General features: G+C 39.1%; 1 protein-coding gene across 2 annotated transcripts; it reads right to left on the bottom strand.

Annotated features, from left to right (window-relative positions):
- Positions 1-165: 165 nt before the first annotated feature.
- glis3 (GLIS family zinc finger 3) lies at positions 166-17,442 on the bottom strand. Of its 2 annotated transcripts, none has more exons than XM_057321437.1 (11): positions 17,299-17,442; positions 16,340-16,745; positions 13,571-13,742; positions 12,411-13,467; positions 6,340-6,501; positions 6,091-6,201; positions 4,699-4,831; positions 4,331-4,466; positions 2,510-2,664; positions 1,349-1,489; positions 166-1,270 (listed from the first exon to the last, which is right to left on the bottom strand). In XM_057321437.1, the coding sequence occupies exons 2-11, from the start codon at positions 16,674-16,676 to the stop codon at positions 1,131-1,133; spliced, it is 2,544 nt and encodes an 847-aa protein (XP_057177420.1). In that variant the 5' UTR covers positions 16,677-16,745; positions 17,299-17,442; the 3' UTR covers positions 166-1,130. The 2 variants fall into 2 exon arrangements, with proteins under 2 accessions (XP_057177420.1, XP_057177419.1); XM_057321436.1 differs by having other exon boundaries at positions 16,340-16,728.
- Between the last annotated feature and the right edge of the window lie 2,292 nt (positions 17,443-19,734).

The following is a 19,734-nucleotide window of genomic DNA, read 5'->3' as shown; positions in this document are numbered from 1 at the left end:
ACGACTGAAATATCTCAAACTGAGGTAAAAATGCGATGACATATAGGGCACAAACCTCCAGTATCTTTGTAGACATCATAATTTCGAGTGTATTTTGTTTCTGAGATGAGACGTGGATAGTAAGAAAAAAAATTCTTGACAAAAGTGTCTGCTCATATTGGCTGAACAAAATCACGTTTTATTTTATTATAGGATAGTTCCCAACGTTATTGCCACCAACGTTATGTAAGAAAATAACTCCATTGGCTGTATTTGTAAAGCGCTGACATGTGGGCGGGGCTTCCCCGTTAATTTGAGAGGAGGCAGAGTTACTCGATGCGCGAGAACACTCATGTTTATAAAACACAAATAAATGACTTTAAATACTGATTACACCTGCTGAATAAAGAAACTTATAAATTATTATCAAATCATTTTACTCTGAATTACCCTTAACAACAAAGACTTTTGTGTAAATTTTACATTTTGCCCAAAGATAAAAAAGACAGATGTTACAGATGTATTGATTTAAAGTATAATATGGCAACAGAGAATTAAGGTGAGTAAATGGCATTAGTATTATATTAAAGTTGTCTAATGTCTGGTCTGTATGCGTGCACAGAATTAAAACACAAATGATCCATAATTAACATACATGATCACTGCTTACAGATCTCATCCTCAATACGAACAATTATAAACCCCTCAAATACGACTCATGTACAGATATTTGATTTATGTATACATATTTACAAATCAGTTTTTCATTTTTTTAACAGTATTGTATATAGGCCTACCAGTTTTGCATACAGCGGCCCTTCATTGACCCCAAAAGACACTTAAGTCACTTTTAAAAATGTCTGCATGCCATTACATTAACTACAAAAATTGCATATTTCATTTAATAAAATAGCACAAGCTTGACAAAAAGTACTGTGGCACTGTGGAACACACCTGTGGTTACTTTGCATGACACCTGTGTGAACTTCATACATCCAGCAAGTCACTGCAAGAATGAAAAGTATTTTTTTCTGAAAATATTTCTGGGATCATTTGTTTGCACACATGATTATGAAATTAATATATTTTAGGTGTGTCTCCATGATTAAAACAATTGAAGCTGACAATGTTTAGGTGGATGAGATATATATTCACACTCGGGTATAAACACATGAGGTCTGGCTTGGGCTTCTGTCCGTGGCGTGGATGTAAAGGTAATTGTCCTCGGACACTGACGGCACCTGCTGCTCCCCTAGAAAGTCTTCAGGTCCAGCCTGGCAATCAAACGCAGCTGTCACAAACACATGTGCAGCATTAAGATCCGTTGTTTTGTAAGATGCTGACTTAAAAGTGTTTGTTTGCGTTTTACCAGAGATGCCTGACAGGGCACTGTGCACCAGCTGAAGCTCCTGCTGAGATGCGTCAGAGGAGCCCAAATCGGCCTCAGTCATTTGCATAACTAGCGGAGACTCACTGTATGAGAACAAGTTCTGGGCATCACCAGAGAATCCTGATGGGTGTTATTCCAAGAAACACAAAGCATGTGATTATTATTTCAGACTTGTGCATCTCTTCATATTACAGTAAATATCAATATACATATTGAATAAAAAATCAAGAGAAAGAGTTTATAGCTTAGCTCAGCGCTCATCTCCCTCAGCATGACATTTATGTTTAGACTGATACTGTATTTCCTTAGAGTGTTATTTGAGCCTGCAAAAATTTTATACAATCTGTATGATGAGATTAGAAGTGAATTAGATGGATCTTTTTAACAGTGTCTGACAGGCTGCCATCTGTTGCTGCAAAGAAGAGAGAGGACCCGTGTGTGAATCACTGACTGATGATCAGTTTGATCTCTGGCCGCAGTCAGATCTTCAATATGCATTTGACATCTGCTGTATACTGCACATACATGCACGTTTCTAGTGCTGAATATTAGGGTGGTTGTTGGGGTATTGCTAGGCGAGTGGCCGTTCACAGTGCACGGTTAGCGTGTTTCTAGGCATGTTTTTTTAATCAAGGTTAATTAAATGCTTGATGTCACTTACTTCTATGACATTTTAACATTGCATACATACATACATATGTATATACTGTATATGTACAGTATATGAATAGAGTTTATTTGCAAAAACAGATACAATTTCAAAAATCATGTTTTTTATTGTTTTATTGCATTAGTTAGCTTAATCAAAACAACCCAACTGCAGTTTGATTGATATTAAAGGACCAGTGTGTAAAATTAAGGAGGATCTATTGACAAAATTCAATATAATATACATAACTATGTCTTTAGAGGTGTATAAAGAGCTTACGTAATGAAGTGTATGTTTTTATTACCGTAGAATGAGCTATTTCGGTTTGCATACACCTTACAAGGAATTCACCATGTTGTTTCTACAGTAGCCCTAAACGGACAAACGGCTCTACAGAACGCGTTTCATATGAATCAATTTTATTTTTACTTAAAGTACATTTTTGTTAGACATTTTGACATTTAAGTAAACCATAATCAACAGATACATACTCTCCTGAATAGCAGGATGGGGTGTTCTGGGATTGGAGTATCTGGGTAATTTGCTGGCGTTTCGTGTCAGCGTGTGGTGAGGCGATGGAGATAATGTAGGTGGCAACAGTGGTGGTGGACCGGGGGTCATCTGATGTGACACAGGAACCCTAAACCTGAGAGATGACATGGTAAAAAAAAGAAAATCTTATATCTTAAGACTGCACTTTTGTAAATATTATGTCAAAATCAAAACCAGCTCTTTTTGTGGCACATTATTCTGCAGAAATACCATATAGACACTTTTCAATATCCAGTCTATTTCCAATCTAGTATTAACATTTTTTTCTCACCAAACCCATTACAGTAAAACAATTTTAAACAGGATGTGAACTGCATTTTACTATTATTTGGTTTAGTAAAAGGGTTGTATTCATGGATGTAACAAGTTCATTAGAACAGTGCCTCTAGAACAGAGAAATTGCGTTTCGAAAATGTGTGAAAACGGGGGCAGAGGTGTTTCCCAACTGATTTACCACAAGCGAGGTACTAATTTGGCTTGGTCTGAGGTGGTATTTCTCAGATTTTATGATTCACTTATTGAATTCCTGGTCGGCTCTGGTTGGTGGCTATAGCATCCGCTAATGCGGGCCCTCGAAACCGATGAGGCAGAGCAGGTCTTCATCTCACAAGCCAATTGTCTTCCTTGGATCCTGCGGCGCATGGCGTGCCTACTGCTGGTCCTGGAACAATCGCAAGCGGCGAGAAGCCATGCGCATCTGCTTCCAGAGAGGAGAAAAGGTTTCTCTGTGTCCTTTGAAGTGCAACTCTGAAGGAATGTGTGTCCATGAGCTGGCCGTCCAAAAATCTCCACCTCTTACCAAACACTTTTGCCACAGTAAACATGTAAAACATACAAAAGGCGCAGTGAATCTTTCACAAAAGAAAACGGTGCTTTACTTGAATCCTATTATTGTAACTATAAGCAAGCAGGCGTAAAGCCATGACAACCGATGCGCAGGAACGCATTTATCACACATCAGACAAGAAAAGGGTGTTGGGGCTTTTAAATCAGCCAAACAAACTCAAAATGAATGTAAACTAGAAGATCTACGGCCGTTTGCTTCTTTGGGGCTTAACCAAGACATGGTAATAGAAAAAGTACGTCATTCATCAGATTATTAGACTCAATTCATCAAGTTTGAAAAGGCTGTGAGAGACACCAGTGTATAGACCTGATGCCAACTTAATGTTGAATCAAACCTGCTTTTCATAGCTCTGATCTCTGAGTGAATACAAATGCACCTTCATTTTCTCCAATCGCCGATGCATGAACAACCATCTTTTCTCCTTTTTATCTCGCTCGGTTATCAAGTGAACCATCCTGGAAATTCTGCAGAAAAGACGTTGTTGAGGATCTCAGGAGCAGAAACAGCAGTTTCACACGCACGTAATTACGGCTCTGAGAGAGCCTGTATTTATTGGTCCCTCAAAAATGAGCAGATTAGCCAATAAATGAATCAAATCGAAACGTACGAGCTCACAAAAAGCAGTTCAAATATTGAAAACTCGCCAGTAAAAATTGCTACGACCTGTCACTCAAAGCTTGGTCACCATCATGTTGAACTGAAAGTTAACATAAAATATAAATGTCCTTCCTTTTCTACACTTTTCAGCTCTTATTGTATGATTCTTTTTTTCCAGATGATGTAATCAAGTCGTCTTGGGTGGAGAAAATGAATAAAATGAAATCCTCGTAAATAAATTCAAGAACGGCTGCACATTGTATTTATATATTCTGTTTCACTTCAGAAGTTAAATGCGTTGTGTTTTATTCAGTACCTGCTGTTGCTAAGTGGTAAGGAAGGCAGCTGAATACTGGGTTCATTTGGAGTGACATGGTTTGGTTGATCACTTGCGATCTTCATCGGACTGTGCAGGGGGACAGTTTGGCTGGGCAGATTTAGGGTGAGGACACCTGTTACATCAAAAGAAAACAAACACAAAAAACATCACTATTTTGGCACTGAGGTGACCTGAGCTTTTAATTCAAATCGCAGCGCTTTTAGAAAACATTAAGCTTCCCATATTGCTTTACTGTGTTTTTACTGCGATGATCATAATTGTGATCACCCTGGTAAAAAGAAACACAATTTTGCATACTGTTAAAAGCATCCGCTTGAACGTGTCATGGCGTAAATGATTTCTACCTGCGTACAGATCATCAGTGGGGGACTGACGCTTGCTCTCAATCAGGTCCAGTGGAGAGAGGTTGTGCTGCAGTGGCTGAACAGTCAAGCATTCCGTAAGTCCATCCTGACTGACGTCTGTGCTCCATCTCAGCTAAATCACATCAAATACAGTGACATTCATTCAAAATAAAACCCCTTCTGAATTCAGGATATTCAACACAAGATTTTTAAGTGGTTTCATTACTGTAAAATTGTCAATACAAACATTGCTTTGTTTAGAATAGCGTGCACTGATCAATTATGCACACTACAAGAAGCGTGTATTAATAAAATCAATAGATTTTGACTTCACGTCGCCTCCATTTTCTTTCCAGATTTTAATAAAGCAAATCAACGATAACAGCTGGAGATAATGGCTTGGCTAATTGACTCGTGATCTTCATCTTAATTGGCAGGATGTTCAATAGTTTATCTCTAGTGTACGGTTTCATACCACAGCTTGAAACATCGCTGCATTCGGAGCTCATGACCTCCAGAGGCGTGTGATATATTTGGCAACTCTAATAATATATTCAGCGTGATTTTTAACAATCATGAGTTACAATGAAAGGAATGTATACAAACTGGACGGATATAGTCTAAGCAAAGTTGATATGCTAGGGTATTTTGGTCTTTCTCGGGAGCTGTTTTACCTGAGAAATCTGTATCTATGGTGACGTGACCTTTATTTTTTCTCGGTGTTAATGAACGCGGCTCCTACACAAGTCTGCTAACAACTCTAAAGTTTAGACACTTTCTTGTCAACACGTCTCTGGTAGAATGTTACACTTTCGTGTCACAAAGCCTGAGTACAAAGAATTCTTACATTTATTAGACAACATCGGGCTAGTTAAAGGGATAGTTCATCCAAAAATGACAAATCTTTCATCGTTTAGTCACCCTCGGGTTGTTTCAAACCTGTATACATTTCTTTGTTCCAATGAACACAGAGAAAGATATTTGGAAGAATGTCAGCTATTTTCAGTAGGAAAAATATATTGCATTTTTTGTTCTGTTGAACACATAATGAGATATTTTGAATAATTTAGGAAAACAAAGAGTTCTCGGGCACATTCGACTACCATTTAATTCCTCCTACTATGGTAGTCAATGATGTCCCGGAACTGAAAATGACTCACATTCTTCCAAATATCTTTCTTTGTGTTCATCGGAAGAAAGAAATTTATACAGGTATTTTCATTTTTGGGTGAACTATCCCTAGGAATGACGTGAATCTAGTTAGATATTAAATCGACACATTTGTGAATTATTCAAAGTAATCCAACAGCTTCGCACAGGTTTGAAGGAACATCGGGGCGAGTACATGAACACAGTTTTAGGGTGAACCATCTGACCTAAACATATTTATACCTTTTTCCTGGCTTGTTGCTCCTTCAAAGAGTGAGACTTGACGTGCTTGCGCAGAGAGCTGGGGTCCGTGTAACGTTTCATGCAGCCGCGGATCTGACACACGTACGGTTTCTGCAGAGCATCACAACTTGTTACAACACGTTTCTTTGCATCTTGTTTGCAGGTGTCTTGTGTGGGAGTGTTAAAGCGTGAATCTAGTACAGAAGACTATCTCTTATAATGCTCACGACTTTTGGGGGGTCTGCTCACCGTGTCGACGTGCGTGCGCTGGTGTTTGGCACGATCGCTGGAGTTGCTGAAGGCTTTCTGACAGCCGAGGTATTGACACACGTAGGGTTTCTCACCTGTGTGGCTCCTGAGATGGATTTTAAGGTTCTCCAGGCGAGAGAATGCCTTCTGACAGCCCTCAAACTAAGCAGAGGAACATAAACATACAATCAGACAGCAAATTTAAAGGGTTAGATATGTCAGACAGTCCGTGTCAGAGTGCAGACGTGTAGAAACCCTTCATGACACAGATCTACCAGGTGGGGTCAGTGTTTTGCTGTTTAAATGACCAGTCGTCGCTGTATACGGATCATAAAGGACAGGGCTGAACTGTCACTCTGGACACTTTGTACATGTACGGTTTGAACCTTAGCTTGTTTCCTGCCATCTTTGTGTGATAAAGCCAACAACAGTCCTCTCTGTGCAATTATGCATTATTAAATAGGAAAAATTACAACGTGACACAGTTTAAAGGCTTTTTTTTCATTTTCTAACCTCAAACTCATTGATCTCTGGAGTGAGTGCCACAGTTAAAGGGACAGTTCAGCCAAAAATTCTGTCATCATTTACTCAACCTCAAGTTGTTCCAAATCTGTATAAATTTCTTTGGAAATTTAGTAGGAAAAATGACAATGGTAGTCAAAAGTGCCCCAGAACGGTTTGCTTTCCTACATTTTTCAAAATATCTTCTTTTGTGTTCAACAGAACAAAGAAATCTGTAAAGCCATTTTGGCGGTCAGGAACTGTTTTGGTAACAAGCATTCTTCCAAATATCTTTCTCTGTGTTCATCAGAACAAAGACATTATTTGAGGGTGAGTAAATGATGCCAGAATTTTGGGGTGAACTGTCTCTTTAAATTGTTGTAACTTATTTTTAATTGCTTCAATAACCTACACCACGTCATGTATTATAGTATGTACTACACACCATATAGTTGCATAGTAAATGTTTTAATATAACAATAACAATTTCGTGGAGAAAAGAATGAGCCCAGATCTTGTACATTTTCCTTACTCGCATGACATCACTGTTATTTCATGCTGTGACTCTGAAAGAATGTACAGTTTGTGATCTTTGTCCTTTCTTATGCTCACAAGAATGCAAGAAACCACTGACTTGTGAACAAACTTTCTGACCTTGTTTAATTTGGCTAAATATGGCTTCGAGAGCAGCGAGTATCTAATATATCATCTGAAAAATGACTTCACCCATAGCTGAAATTCCTTTCATTACAATGCATAACAGGAATTTGCCGAAGTCAGTTAGTTGGACATTAAAAGTCTATTTTTCTCTACTTTAATTTCTCTTCTAACGCCTGTTGTTAGGTCAGGCGGTTTCGATTTTGCTTTATTAATAAAGTAATTAACTTTGTTTGCAGTCAGCAGCAGATAAAAACATCTCTATGTAGGTGTAACTGAGATTTTCATCACAAAGTTTGCGTTAAAAGTTTGTTCTGAAAATAGAATATAATCATGTTTTTTTAAGAATAGAAAGAACTGGCAGCCTCATTTTGAGGTTTCCTCAACTGTATGGATTCTTTATAAGTTCACTTCACAGATAAATAACAGGGATTTCGTTCTTTTTTCTCAGATGGGGTGACGTACGATCTTAAGTCTCGCCAAATCAATTCTCCTCCAGTCTGGCGGTTTGGTTTTCTGGAGTATTGAAGGTTTGTCCCTCTCATTACATGCTGTTTGTTTTAGACTTGGAGTGTCTGGACTGGGATTAATTGGAATTGTTTTTAAAAGCAGCGAGAGAAAGGCGCAGGCGTTCTGCAGTTTCTTCACGCGCACGCGCTGTCATCTTTCCAAGATCCTTATTTCCAACTTGTAAATAATGATCACAAACAAACTTGAATGATAATGAATTTCCACACTGAATCTTAATGTGTGGTGTTTGTTAAAGCTAACATCACTTTTACTGTTTCTCATACAGTTAGAAAAAAGATGGTTTGTGATGCGGACACGAACATGCTGTTACATCTTATAACTAATCTCAGGTTAGAAAAGGTAAAAAAATCCAACTGAATGACAGACCAAAGTCTAGAGACCAAAGTATTATAAAAACTTTATGATATGAGAGGATGAGATGTTTAGCATGGCCCAGTATGCACACACGTAGCATTTACTGAAAATGAGTTTTCTTAGACATCCTTTTTCATAACAAACCTTTCTATTAATATATATATATATTTTTTAAATTGTTCTAACAGGCAGTATTTCACTTTGACCACAAACCTCTCAGGTCACTGACAGGACTCATTAAGAGTCTAAACTACTAAATACAAGCACCTTAATTACCATGAAATCACCAAAGATCTAAACTACACCTTAACTACCCCAGCTGTCCGCTGACTGACAAACACGATGCCACAGAAAGGAAGGCAATCAATAAGCATTCAGGTCAGGACTGCTGGGAAAACAGACGGCGCATCAAACAGCACAAAGTGCCAGACGTCCAGCGGTGTCCGGTCGTGCCGGTGCACTAGAGAACCTTTCAGACTGACTTTATTTAATAAAGCTCAGAGCCTGTCGGCTGCCCGGAGAGACAGCGGCCTGAATAGACGGCAACATGGCTCCAATGTGCTGCTCAAAGTCACAAGCGGTCCCTGACGGGCTGTGGCAGCACGCCATGCGTCGCTGCATAATGGCAGCTGCGGCGAGTGCCAGCAAACAAGTAACGTTTCATCCTGCCAGTGCTTGACATAACCAAGACGACTCCAACTTTTCCATTATCATTTGTTTAAGCTTGAGAAATGTTGGCGATTAATGCGTCTCAGCAGGCTACATTATTTGAAGTGCTGCGCTGTCGTGACAAAGCGGGGCGTCAGGTTCTTTTATAAAGTTCCTATTTCAGTTACGAATTGAAAGGTTGATCAAAACGATGAATTTAACAAAGATCAAAACAAACGGAACTCGCTGGATTTTATGTGTTTAGAAGTGACAGTTGTTTGAAGGTCTATTGTCTGAGGTTGTATCCGTTAAACTGTAAAAAGCTCATGATCTCATTTTGCATGAACAAAGACACGTCTGCGCTGACAAAGACAGCTTTCTTTAAAGAGAGGTTAGGGCGGCTTCGCGTCAGATGCTACAGTACTTTCCCACAGATGACACTCGTGAGCATCACTGTATTACACCACTGTAAAAAGACAGAAAGTTTAACTTCGTCATGGCATGAACCAATAAGACTTTACAAAAGTGACACAAAGTAATGTGTCATTGGTATCTGAGCAAACAAAATCATTTTTCAATAATATATAAGTATGCGAATTGTGTGTGTGTGTGTGTGTGTGTGTGTGTGTGTTTGTGTGTGAGCGAGTAGGTCGCTGAGCATGCTGGGACCTGCCTGCAGATTGTGCTGGACATCAGATCTCTGTCATTAAACTGCTGGACTCACATATCTGTATACCAGTCCACTCCATTCAAACATTTCTCAAAAACTTTGTGCTAAAAAATCTAAACGCTAACTCAAAATCGGTTTAGTGACCATTGTGATTTTAATTTGGAACCCATTTACAAGATTAACATTCTCAGATATTAACTGTAATGTAATATTAAGATGTAATATATGACCCCTAATGAATATATGTGGCCGACAACCAAAGGATGTGGTTTACACTGAAAAGACTTTTAATATCTTTGCCTGTTGTTTTCTTTCTTTAGACCTTGATAATGCGTGTCGGAAAACCATCCAACTGTTCGTGGCGTCATGGCAACAGAAGAGGTTTTTGGTAATGAGTAAGAGTACGGAGCTGAAGGTTGACCACAGGTATGTGTGAGGGATTAATGATTGATCAAAGACTTTCAGAAAACAGCAGAAAACTACGGATCGCCCACATCCATCTATTGCCCACATGCATGTATGAGATGGACACTGAGTTAGGGTCATTACTTATTCTTCATTATAATTTTATTTAGTTTTAATAATACTCATTAAACTATGGAAAAGTTTAAAGTTAAAACACTTATATTTTAGCATTTTCAGTGTAACCTTTAATGTAACCCTAGAACTTGTAAAAGTGTTTTTTTATCATCCAGCTGCTTCAGGTCTCATCTTGAAATGCTTTTTAGAAGCAGTACTGAAGAGTTCCTGTCTATTTTGGGCCGTTAACTAATTTTCTTTAAAGTCCCCATGAACTGGAAGTTGCGATAGTTTTTACTTCCGTATTCGGACACATTTCCGAGTGAAACGGAATATCTGCTGCGGAATTTCCCAATTCGCATATTAGCCGTCCTAAATAGCATTTGAAAATAGAATTAGTATGTCCCAAATTGTAGTGTGTTGAAAAGAGTATTTCAAAGATTCCCGGATGGTCTACTACTTCCGGTAGAAATTCGAAGTGTAGAATGACTAACGGCTAATATTACCCACAACTTAGTTTAGTGACGCTCCACTGCATTAATAAAATAATAGCTGATGCGTCACTAAATAATAAATATAAATATAGAGTTAACACATTACATATGAAACAATGTATGAATAAATACTTAAATGGAAAGAAGAGCTGTATTTTGATGTGTGTGACAATGGCCACAATGTTGTCTAGGCAACAACGGCTACTTCCGTTTCCGGTTCGTATGTCCCAGTGCGTGCATATTGTTTTGCTACACACTAAAATGTATATATTTTTCCATAACAAAAACAGTACATACTTTTAGTGCATAGTGTAAGTAGGCGAATTGGGACACAGCGATTTGATTGGATGTAAAAAGAACAGATGTTGCATTTTGAAATGAAACAATGTATGAATAAATACTTAAATGGAAAGAAGAGCTGTATTTTGATGTGTGTGACAATGGCCACAATGTTGTCTAGGCAACAACGGCTACTTCCGTTTCCGGTTCGTATGTCCCAGTGCGTGCATATTGTTTTGCTACACACTAAAATGTATATATTTTTCCATAACAAAAACAGTACATACTTTTAGTGCATAGTGTAAGTAGGCGAATTGGGACACAGCGATTTGATTGGATGTAAAAAGAACAGATGTTGCATTTTGAAATGAAACTAGCAGCAGACTGACAGTTTGAGGGAAGGAGCTAACAGGTGCTCTGCCCAAGCCCTCTAACTGACGTCACCTGAGGTGTATAGCCACTGGAGGGCAGAAGTGCATTTTTAGATTTTGATTGAATTTTATGAGGGCACATGGATTTTAAAAAGAGAATGACCCACACTGATAAGCTATTTACAATAAACACAGCAATATTCCATTAAAAAAAAAAATTGTAATTTTTAATTTCATCTGGACTTTAAATATTAAAAAGTTTTATACAATGTAATATTATTGGCACAATAATATCCTTGTCTACAAAACTAATCTCAAACTTGTAGTTAGCTATTATTACTTAACTATAAACTTTTTATAAGTCACTTTTAAATGTGAAGTCTAGTGCAGAAACAAGTCTCTCCACACTAAATGCACACATCTCTGACCGCATGTCCAACACGCTGGCCGTTTACTGGCCGCTAAACAACATGTCCAGTTAATTGAAGTGTGTTGCTGTTTAAGAGCTTGCGCAGACATCTCAGTCTTTTATCCCTTTTTTAATAACTCCATAATTGCACAGACTCTCATGTCAATTATCAAGGATAATCACTTATTAGCAGATGGCAGGAGCTACAAGAGAGAAGAAAAACTCACAGATTACGGCCTAAACCGCAGAATCGGTTCCTTTTGTTTTTGTCTTAATGGTGATTACTACAGTTTGTTTGACTGTAGCACAGACAGAGGTATAAACATTTAATTCTCCTAATGTGTGTGTAGACAGCAGTTGCTCACTGCAGCATCACAATGTGCTGCAGAGAAACAGAAGCAGCACCTAAATTTACCATGACAACCACAGGGGGGTGTAGTTACCCCTTCTTTTTTTCTGCGTTTTACGAGCAAATCCTCAAAAATGCTAATGAATTAAAAGGATTGTTTATGTTTATTTTGTATAACGATATTACTTTAATGCTAAAATGGGTCTTAAAATGATTTAAGGTTAAGCCAGTGTAGTTTTGACTTTTGCTTAAATTTGTATGATTCCAAAAGTTTTTTGACTTTGCTTACCGAGCACTTGTTGGGTTTCTCTCCAGAATGAACTCTCATGTGGATGAGGAGTTTGTAGCGAGCATTGAAAGGCTTGTGTTTCCGTGGACACCCGGCCCAGAAGCAGGTGAAGTCCTCACCTTTGCGCTGATCCACGTGGATCTTCTCGATGTGTTTGACCAACTCCTCCCGATGGCTGTAAACTGCACCACAGTCCACCCAGCAGCAGCAGTGGCCTCCACTAAAATCCTCCTCCTCGTCTTCCTCTAGCATGGTGCAGAGAGTCGCAGGAAGGACCCTGATGTCATCTGAGGGCACCGCTGGATTGTGACCCGGGAGCTCGCCGTGAGCCCTTCGCACGTGTTGATGGCTGTGATACGGTGGCGGGGGGCCTTTGGGGCGGCTTGCCGCCAGTTCGAACCGAAGCTGCACTGAGGCCGACAGGTTGTTGGATGCGCTCTGTGCAGCAGGTGTCGCATTTTTGATGTCCTGTCTGGGCAAAAGTTGATGCTCCACCACCAGATTGGTGAATTGGTCTTCAAGGGTCGCTTCCTCTAAGCGCTGCATGCGGAAACTTTCCCGGTCAGCCACATCGTCCTCTTTAGAAATGTGTGGGTTCGGGATGCAGCTCCCTCTGATGCCCAGCAGGTGGCCGCATACGTCCGACTGCAGAGGCGAAGGGGTGGGATGCGAGCTCGGGGAGGCACGAGATCCGATGATGTACGCCACCAACGATGTGGGTGAGGTCCGGATGATGGAGTTGAGGTCGATGCCATCAGAGAGAGGAGACAGGGACAGAGCTCTCTTTTTGGATCGAGCAGAGAGACGCGGGCTGGTGGCGTCCTCTTTGAAGAGATAAGGGGGTAGAGAAGTGGGGTTGGCGGTACGGGTGCTTTCGGACAGGGCAGTTCCCGGGTTCGGGTCAAGCGTTTGTGATGTCTGCGTGGATGCATGCTGTTGGCCCAGGGGTGGAAGAACATGATAACCGTAGGGCCAGTCCAACTTACTGCTACGTATGGACTGCGTCTCAGCAATGCTGAGGGTGGTGGAAGCTAAAGATTCTCTGGAGAGCAAAGACCTGCGATGACATTAAAACTGTGTTTATTTACCCTATCATTCTTAAAAATGTTCAAATTCAACAAAGAAAATGTAACAGTAGTTATGAGTTCTTATGGATTTACCGGGCATCTGTAAATGGAACCACGAGGCCCACGGCATGAGACAGACAATTATGAGTTGATGTTTGTGGAACAGATGGAGAACCCTGAAGCATCATAGCGCTGCTCGTCACCTGCAGGTTTGATCCTCCACACGGTCCAAGTGTCTTTCTGTTCGGCCCCACAGACAAATAACCTGAGAAACAGTAAAGCCGTAATGAAGTTTCATTTGACATTTGGGGCACGTCGTTGAATAATTCACTTTAAAATATCCTCTCTGATGAAAACGCACTTTTAAGTTCTTATAAAAACTGTGAAAAGTCTAAGTACCCACTCCTACAGTCTCATAATACTTAACTTCAGACTGTCATAATAACATTATGCCATTAAAGAGCAGGAAAAACTGCTACTCAAATGACTAAAAACCAATTTCCTGCAGAGAACTAATAATCAAAGCCTGTGTTCCTCTTCAGAAGTCATTTCCAGTAGATCAGAGGGACGTTCTGCCCTGCAGATGTACTTGTTTTTCTTCCTTGTACAGCAAAAAGGATTATGATTGGTCTGATCAGCTACATGACCTGAATGCTCAGTATACGGCTAACTCAACTTTTGTGGAAAATCCATTTTATTGCTTTCCTCGTATAGATTAGGAAAACCTTCAAAACAACAGCTTGTTTGCAAATTACACATTGAGAATGTGAGGATCATTGACGTTACATATTTAAGAGTTCAGTGCACATTAAGAGGCCAGTTTATCTCACATGATTTGGAAAAAAGAACCGGAACTGTTAATGTGTTGATGGATTTTTTTAAGGAGTAAATAATTTGTGATTTAAAAAAATTTTTTCTATAAAAATAGGCAGTTACCTTACTTCTTGACTGACTCTCAAATGATTCGTTCGGAGATTCATCTGTCTAATCCCCTCCTTTCTGTCAGCCTACTCTGATCTGATTGGTCAGATGGTCTAGTCTGCTGTGATTGGTCTACCGCTTGCAGTGTCGCAAATGGAACGTAGGCGGGCATTACACGGAGTGACGCCAATCTGACCCGGAACTGAAATTAGAATGACAGACGACTCGTTCGCGTGATTTAGACTCGACTCCTTTTTTCCCAAGCCAATAAATTTGTTATTCGTTCACTTTCGGCTTTACAACTTGGCATTCACACACAGCAACATGACATACTGCATGAAATGTCACATTGTAATATTTACTCTTTAAAGGGATAGTTCACTCAAAACTGAACATTCTGCCATCGTTTATTCACCCTCTTGTCATTTCAAACCTGTTTGACTTTCTTTTTTTCTGCAGAATACAAAAGAAGATATTTGAAGAATCTATGGGCCAAACCAATGCAAGTCAATAGGTACCGCTGTTGCTCGGTTACCAATAGTCTTCAAAAAAATGTTTAGCTCTATAAAACCAACAGTACACATCACGCTGGAAATTCTAAGACCACTAAAGCGTTTTACAAGAAAAGTTATTTATTATCGTTTATAGTGGCCACATCTGTCAAGCTCTAAAAGGCTAACGCTCGTGCGTAGGACCTACGTGTCTGCGTCGATAGGTAATGACCACTAGGCGTCAGTGTCCACGCGCGTGTTGCTTGTGTAACCAAGACAAGAGCCGAAGAAGAAGCAGCTCGTTTGAGAAGCATTAGCAGTGATAGCGGCAAGTAAACTGTCACTTTTGTTGCAGCTTGAGATGTTAAATACAGAAGAACAAATAATTTACGTAGATAATTCATTCGGAAATGCGTTTGAGTAAACATGACGCTATCGCAGAGTTTTTTGACCCTAGGGAGGGGTTCAAACAGACCAATCACGGCGCTTGCAGTCTGCGTTGAGTTGACGCGTTTTTACATTTTTGGAGAGGCGCGCGTCAGGCTACGGCATAGGGTACGCGGCCCTGCGTAGGTCCTACACACGAGTATAAACTGAGCTTTAGTCTCATTATAAAAGTGACCCATATTCCATTTCATCTGAATCATATTATAATTTCTTATTTGTTACAGAATAAAATATATTAATATATTATAGTATAGTATAATACTGAATAGTAAATCAAATCACTGTGACGGAGAAAATGATGTCTGAATCGGAGTAAAATGACTACTGCTTCAAAACTCTCCACTAAAAGAACACCGGAGCTTTTGTTCTTCAACATGATTTTTGTGTCTCAATCAAACAGAAACACATGAACACTCGTGGAATTTCCATAACAAACCTGTAAAGACAAGGAACGGTTTCTGCTCTGTTAAGTACTAATGAGTTTCTGTCTCTACTTTGGTTCCAAGGCTCATTTAGGCGGAGGCTTTCTGCTTGGTTAATTATCAAAAATATGAGAGCGAGGGTTTGTGCAGAAGACCTGGTCGGGCTGCTGGACAGCATTGAAGTGAAGTGAGGTATGAACAGCAGTGTGTAAATGAGCAGGGGGATGAGACGACATGAACAGAGACGTTTTTTTCATCACACAAACCAACGATTCAATGTCAAAAGACAAGGATCTTGCTCCATGGTTAAGTTCTCATCTTCAAGCAAACCTTTCTCATCACATTTCTACAACTAAATGGCCATAAAAAGACATATCAGGTCAACAACATCCACAAAGTTAATTCATTTCAGCTATGGTGAAGTCAGTGTTAACTTTTATAAGTACTCACTTGCTTATTTGTAAGTCCTATACTAACAGCTAACCCTTTCTCCTAAGTTTAGGAAAGTTTAAATCCTTAGAATTGATGTTCACATATTTCCTGTATTTCTTCTTCTCGTACATATTTTGTACCTTTCTTACCATTGTCATGGCAGCTGGATCGGACTGACTGTTTGGAAGAAGATGAGAATGGCAACGAAGGACCTGGATGCTGTGGCGACTGGGAAAAGTTCAGAATTCCATGATGCTTCCCATTGGTCAGTACCTGCCTACGGAGACTTAGAGCAGGGAATAGTAAAGCATTTCCAGGGGCCGTGCTCATGTCCGCTTCAGAGCTGGACGTCGGAGCAGGACGGTGTGATGGAGAGAAGGAGTGACCCGTGTGGGCGCTCAGGTGAGGTGCCAGGTGTCCCGTGATGGGCTGGGCCATACTGGAAGGAGAAATCATGAGGTTACAGCCTTTTCTGTTCGTGTCCATCACTGCTCTGATGGGTGGACATCTTCAGCTTGTGTGGAGAGATTTCAGTCACCTGCTAAACATAAATCACTGATAAAATATTAATGAAACTATCCCAGCATCACAAAAAGTAACAGTGTTCTCCATAAGAGTCCTTTACTTTACTAGACCTCGTTCAAAATAGAATTCAAAAATATTTAGATTAACGTGTAGAGATTTGAGCAACTTCAGGGAGAAAGTGAAGTATATTTTTATACATTTCTTTTATCTGATATATTTCTTATGTCGTGGTAGTCTTTATAACACTCCAACTAGGCGATACCACGTAAACAACAAAAAACTTTTATTATGACATTATTTGGCGGAAACACGATAATCAATCTAAAACTCCTCATATTTGAGATTCGTATTCTACAAAAACACATTTTGCCATTTATGATAATGTAAAACAAGATCATATTGAAGACTTACAAACGCATTTTTAAGTGTCAAGTTCATCATAAATGTCCTTCAAAACGTGAATAAAAAAATACAAAAACATACATTAAAGTTTATCGATCGCAATTAATGAGTTATTGAGGAAAAAACAATCGATTTTTCCCAACACCAGACGATTAAAACACGAAAGAGGTCATAAACTCACCTGTAAAATCTCCTCAGATCACCTTGATCAATAACCGACGAGCTTGAGCTCGTGCGTCATCAGCGCTGCGTTTTCTGCCGATCCGCAGAAGCCTTGAAAGCGAGAGTTTAGTAAGTTTTTAGTTTGTTTGTGTGCGTGTAGTATGTCTAGTGCAGAGTTTCATGTTGCTGTCATTCAGATGAATGTGCTGCTGGTTTGTGTGGCTTTGCGATGGTTGTCAGGGGCGGGTAGATCAGCCTTATTTGCCCTTTTGCCCCTCAAACCTGCAGCATGTGAACGTTTGGCAGGCAGCATTACATCACGGGCGTCCTCGAGACACCATATTTGGATTTATCTATGGACCCCCACACATACTTTTAATGTCAATAATTACAGAGATTTACATATATAATGGGGAATATAATACGTTTCATATATTTGCGTAATAGAGTTTATCATGGGCATCATGTTTTATCATATACTGTAATGTACAGAGAATGAAGATGATAGAATTTTTGTGACTAAAAAATTCAGTCTGTTGAATGTTGTCCTCTTGTTAAAATTAATTTTAATATATGTAGTCATAAGAAATAGCACATCAAAATGCTCTCCAAGATGTCACAAAATATGACTATTTGTCTGGTTTGTGATGTTGATTCCCAAGGCTGTTTCTCACATGTTCAAAACAAGTTTACTTTTTCCTAGTCAGTGTTGTCATTGGTTGAACAGTTTGTAACCCTTAATGTTTTTTTATATTAAATTAGGATGGAATTGTAAATGTAGGTCTATGCATCTATATAGACTATTTCCTATGCTTACTTTTAAGATTGTACCTTGTATTATTATTTAATGTAATTTCATGTAATTTCATGTAATTTAGTTTAGTTTAGTTTAGTTTAGTTTAGTTTAGTTTAGTTTAGTTTAGTTTAGTTCTATTCGATTCGATTCGATTCGATTCGATTTTTGTTTGTTTGTTTTCAGTGATTTGCAATGTAACCTCTTTCATAATATCGTCCTCTTGTACTATTTGGTTATTGTTAATTGTTTGGAAAAGTAAAAAAAGTTTACTTTTTCCTTTATCAATTCTTGAGCTTTCATATTTTGTCCCTGTGAGGATACATCATTGCTTCTATAAACTGATCCTCCCATTTGAGCTGATACCTGTGTGTTTCAGTCCAGGCTCTTCTGCGCACCACATCGAGTTTGAATGTTTGCACAGTGAGTTCTGCTTGTTGTTGTCACGGCAACTTCATTGTTTATTCTTCATGAGACCTGGCCAAGTAACGTTACTCGAGAGAACCATGTGAGAAGCGTGGAGGAGTAACACAGGTCTAATAAAAGCTCAGTATTATTACATGACTCATATGGAGATGATTCTGTGTGTGTTTTCTAGATGTATTGAGGCTGTTGTGTAAGTGTCAGCTCCTCTGGTGCTCAGATCTGTCTTCTGGGTGACCAAACGTGAATTAAGTGCTGGCCTCTAGTGAAAATTGCAGGGGAAAATGACATTGCAATTACTGCGAAGCTGCAAGATGTGAAAAATATTTTTACAGAGTCAATCGTTCTCATCAGCAACTTGTTATAGGGCCACTGAGGTGCCCAGTGCATTTATTGGGTAATAATAAGGAGGTTTTGTGTTTCGCTCTGTAATAATCAGACTGCGCATATAGGACGTTGAATAGTCTCAGGCGATACTGCTTGAGATGATCAAGAAATGTTCATTTGTTCATGGTAGAGCATTGTGTTCGCATGAAGAATAGGTCATGGGGTTCAAACCCAGATCTGATATTCCCTTGTGTCCAGTTACAAAATCTAGTAAAAATATGAAATATAGTAAATATTGTGCTTAAAGTGCACATTTAATTTCGGTATTTATGATGACAATGATATGCATAAAGGAGCATTATGTCATCATAAGGAAGAGTTCACCCAAACATTCTCTCATCATTAATTTACTGTCATGTCATTCCAAACCTGTATGATTTTCTTCTACAGAACACAAAAGAAGATATTTTGAGAAATTTCTCGGTGGTTTTGCGTCCATACAATGAAAGTCAATGGGAGACATTTGGTTATCCACGTTCTTCAAAATATCTTCTTTTGCGTTCTGCAGAAGAAAGTTAAGGTTTGCAATGACATGGCAGTAAATTATTGGGTGAACTCTTCCTTGTGATGACATAATGCTCCTTTATGCATATCATTGTCATCATAAATACCGAAATTAAATGAGTACTTTGAGCACAATATTTACTATATTTAATATATATTAGGGAATATCAGATCTGGGTTTGAACCCCATTACCTTTACATGCTAACACAATGCTCTACCATGAACAAATGAACATTTCTTGATCATCTCAAGCAGCCTATAAATTAACTTTTATATCTGCTTATCACTATTTTGTAAATTTGCTGATTCAATTTGAAAGCATTGCATGATTTATCTGAACACTCGCA

This window comes from Triplophysa rosa, linkage group LG22 (genome assembly GCF_024868665.1).
Source record: "Triplophysa rosa linkage group LG22, Trosa_1v2, whole genome shotgun sequence".
Lineage (NCBI taxonomy): Eukaryota > Metazoa > Chordata > Actinopteri > Cypriniformes > Nemacheilidae > Triplophysa > Triplophysa rosa.
This window is presented reverse-complemented; position numbering and strand designations above follow the sequence as displayed.

What these genes read in the sequence shown, in the direction of transcription:
- glis3 (XM_057321437.1), bottom strand. Translation starts at nt 16,676, where the DNA reads ATGGACACGAACAGAAAAGGCTGTAACCTCATGATTTCTCCTTCCAGT. An exon ending in AGCAACAAGCCAGGAAAAAG is followed by an intron (nt 4,832 to 6,090) that starts GTATAAATATGT and finishes GATGTGATTTAG; the next exon opens with CTGAGATGGAGCACAGACGT. An exon ending in TGCCCTGTCAGGCATCTCTG is followed by an intron (nt 1,271 to 1,348) that starts GTAAAACGCAAA and finishes TGTTTGTGACAG; the next exon opens with CTGCGTTTGATTGCCAGGCT.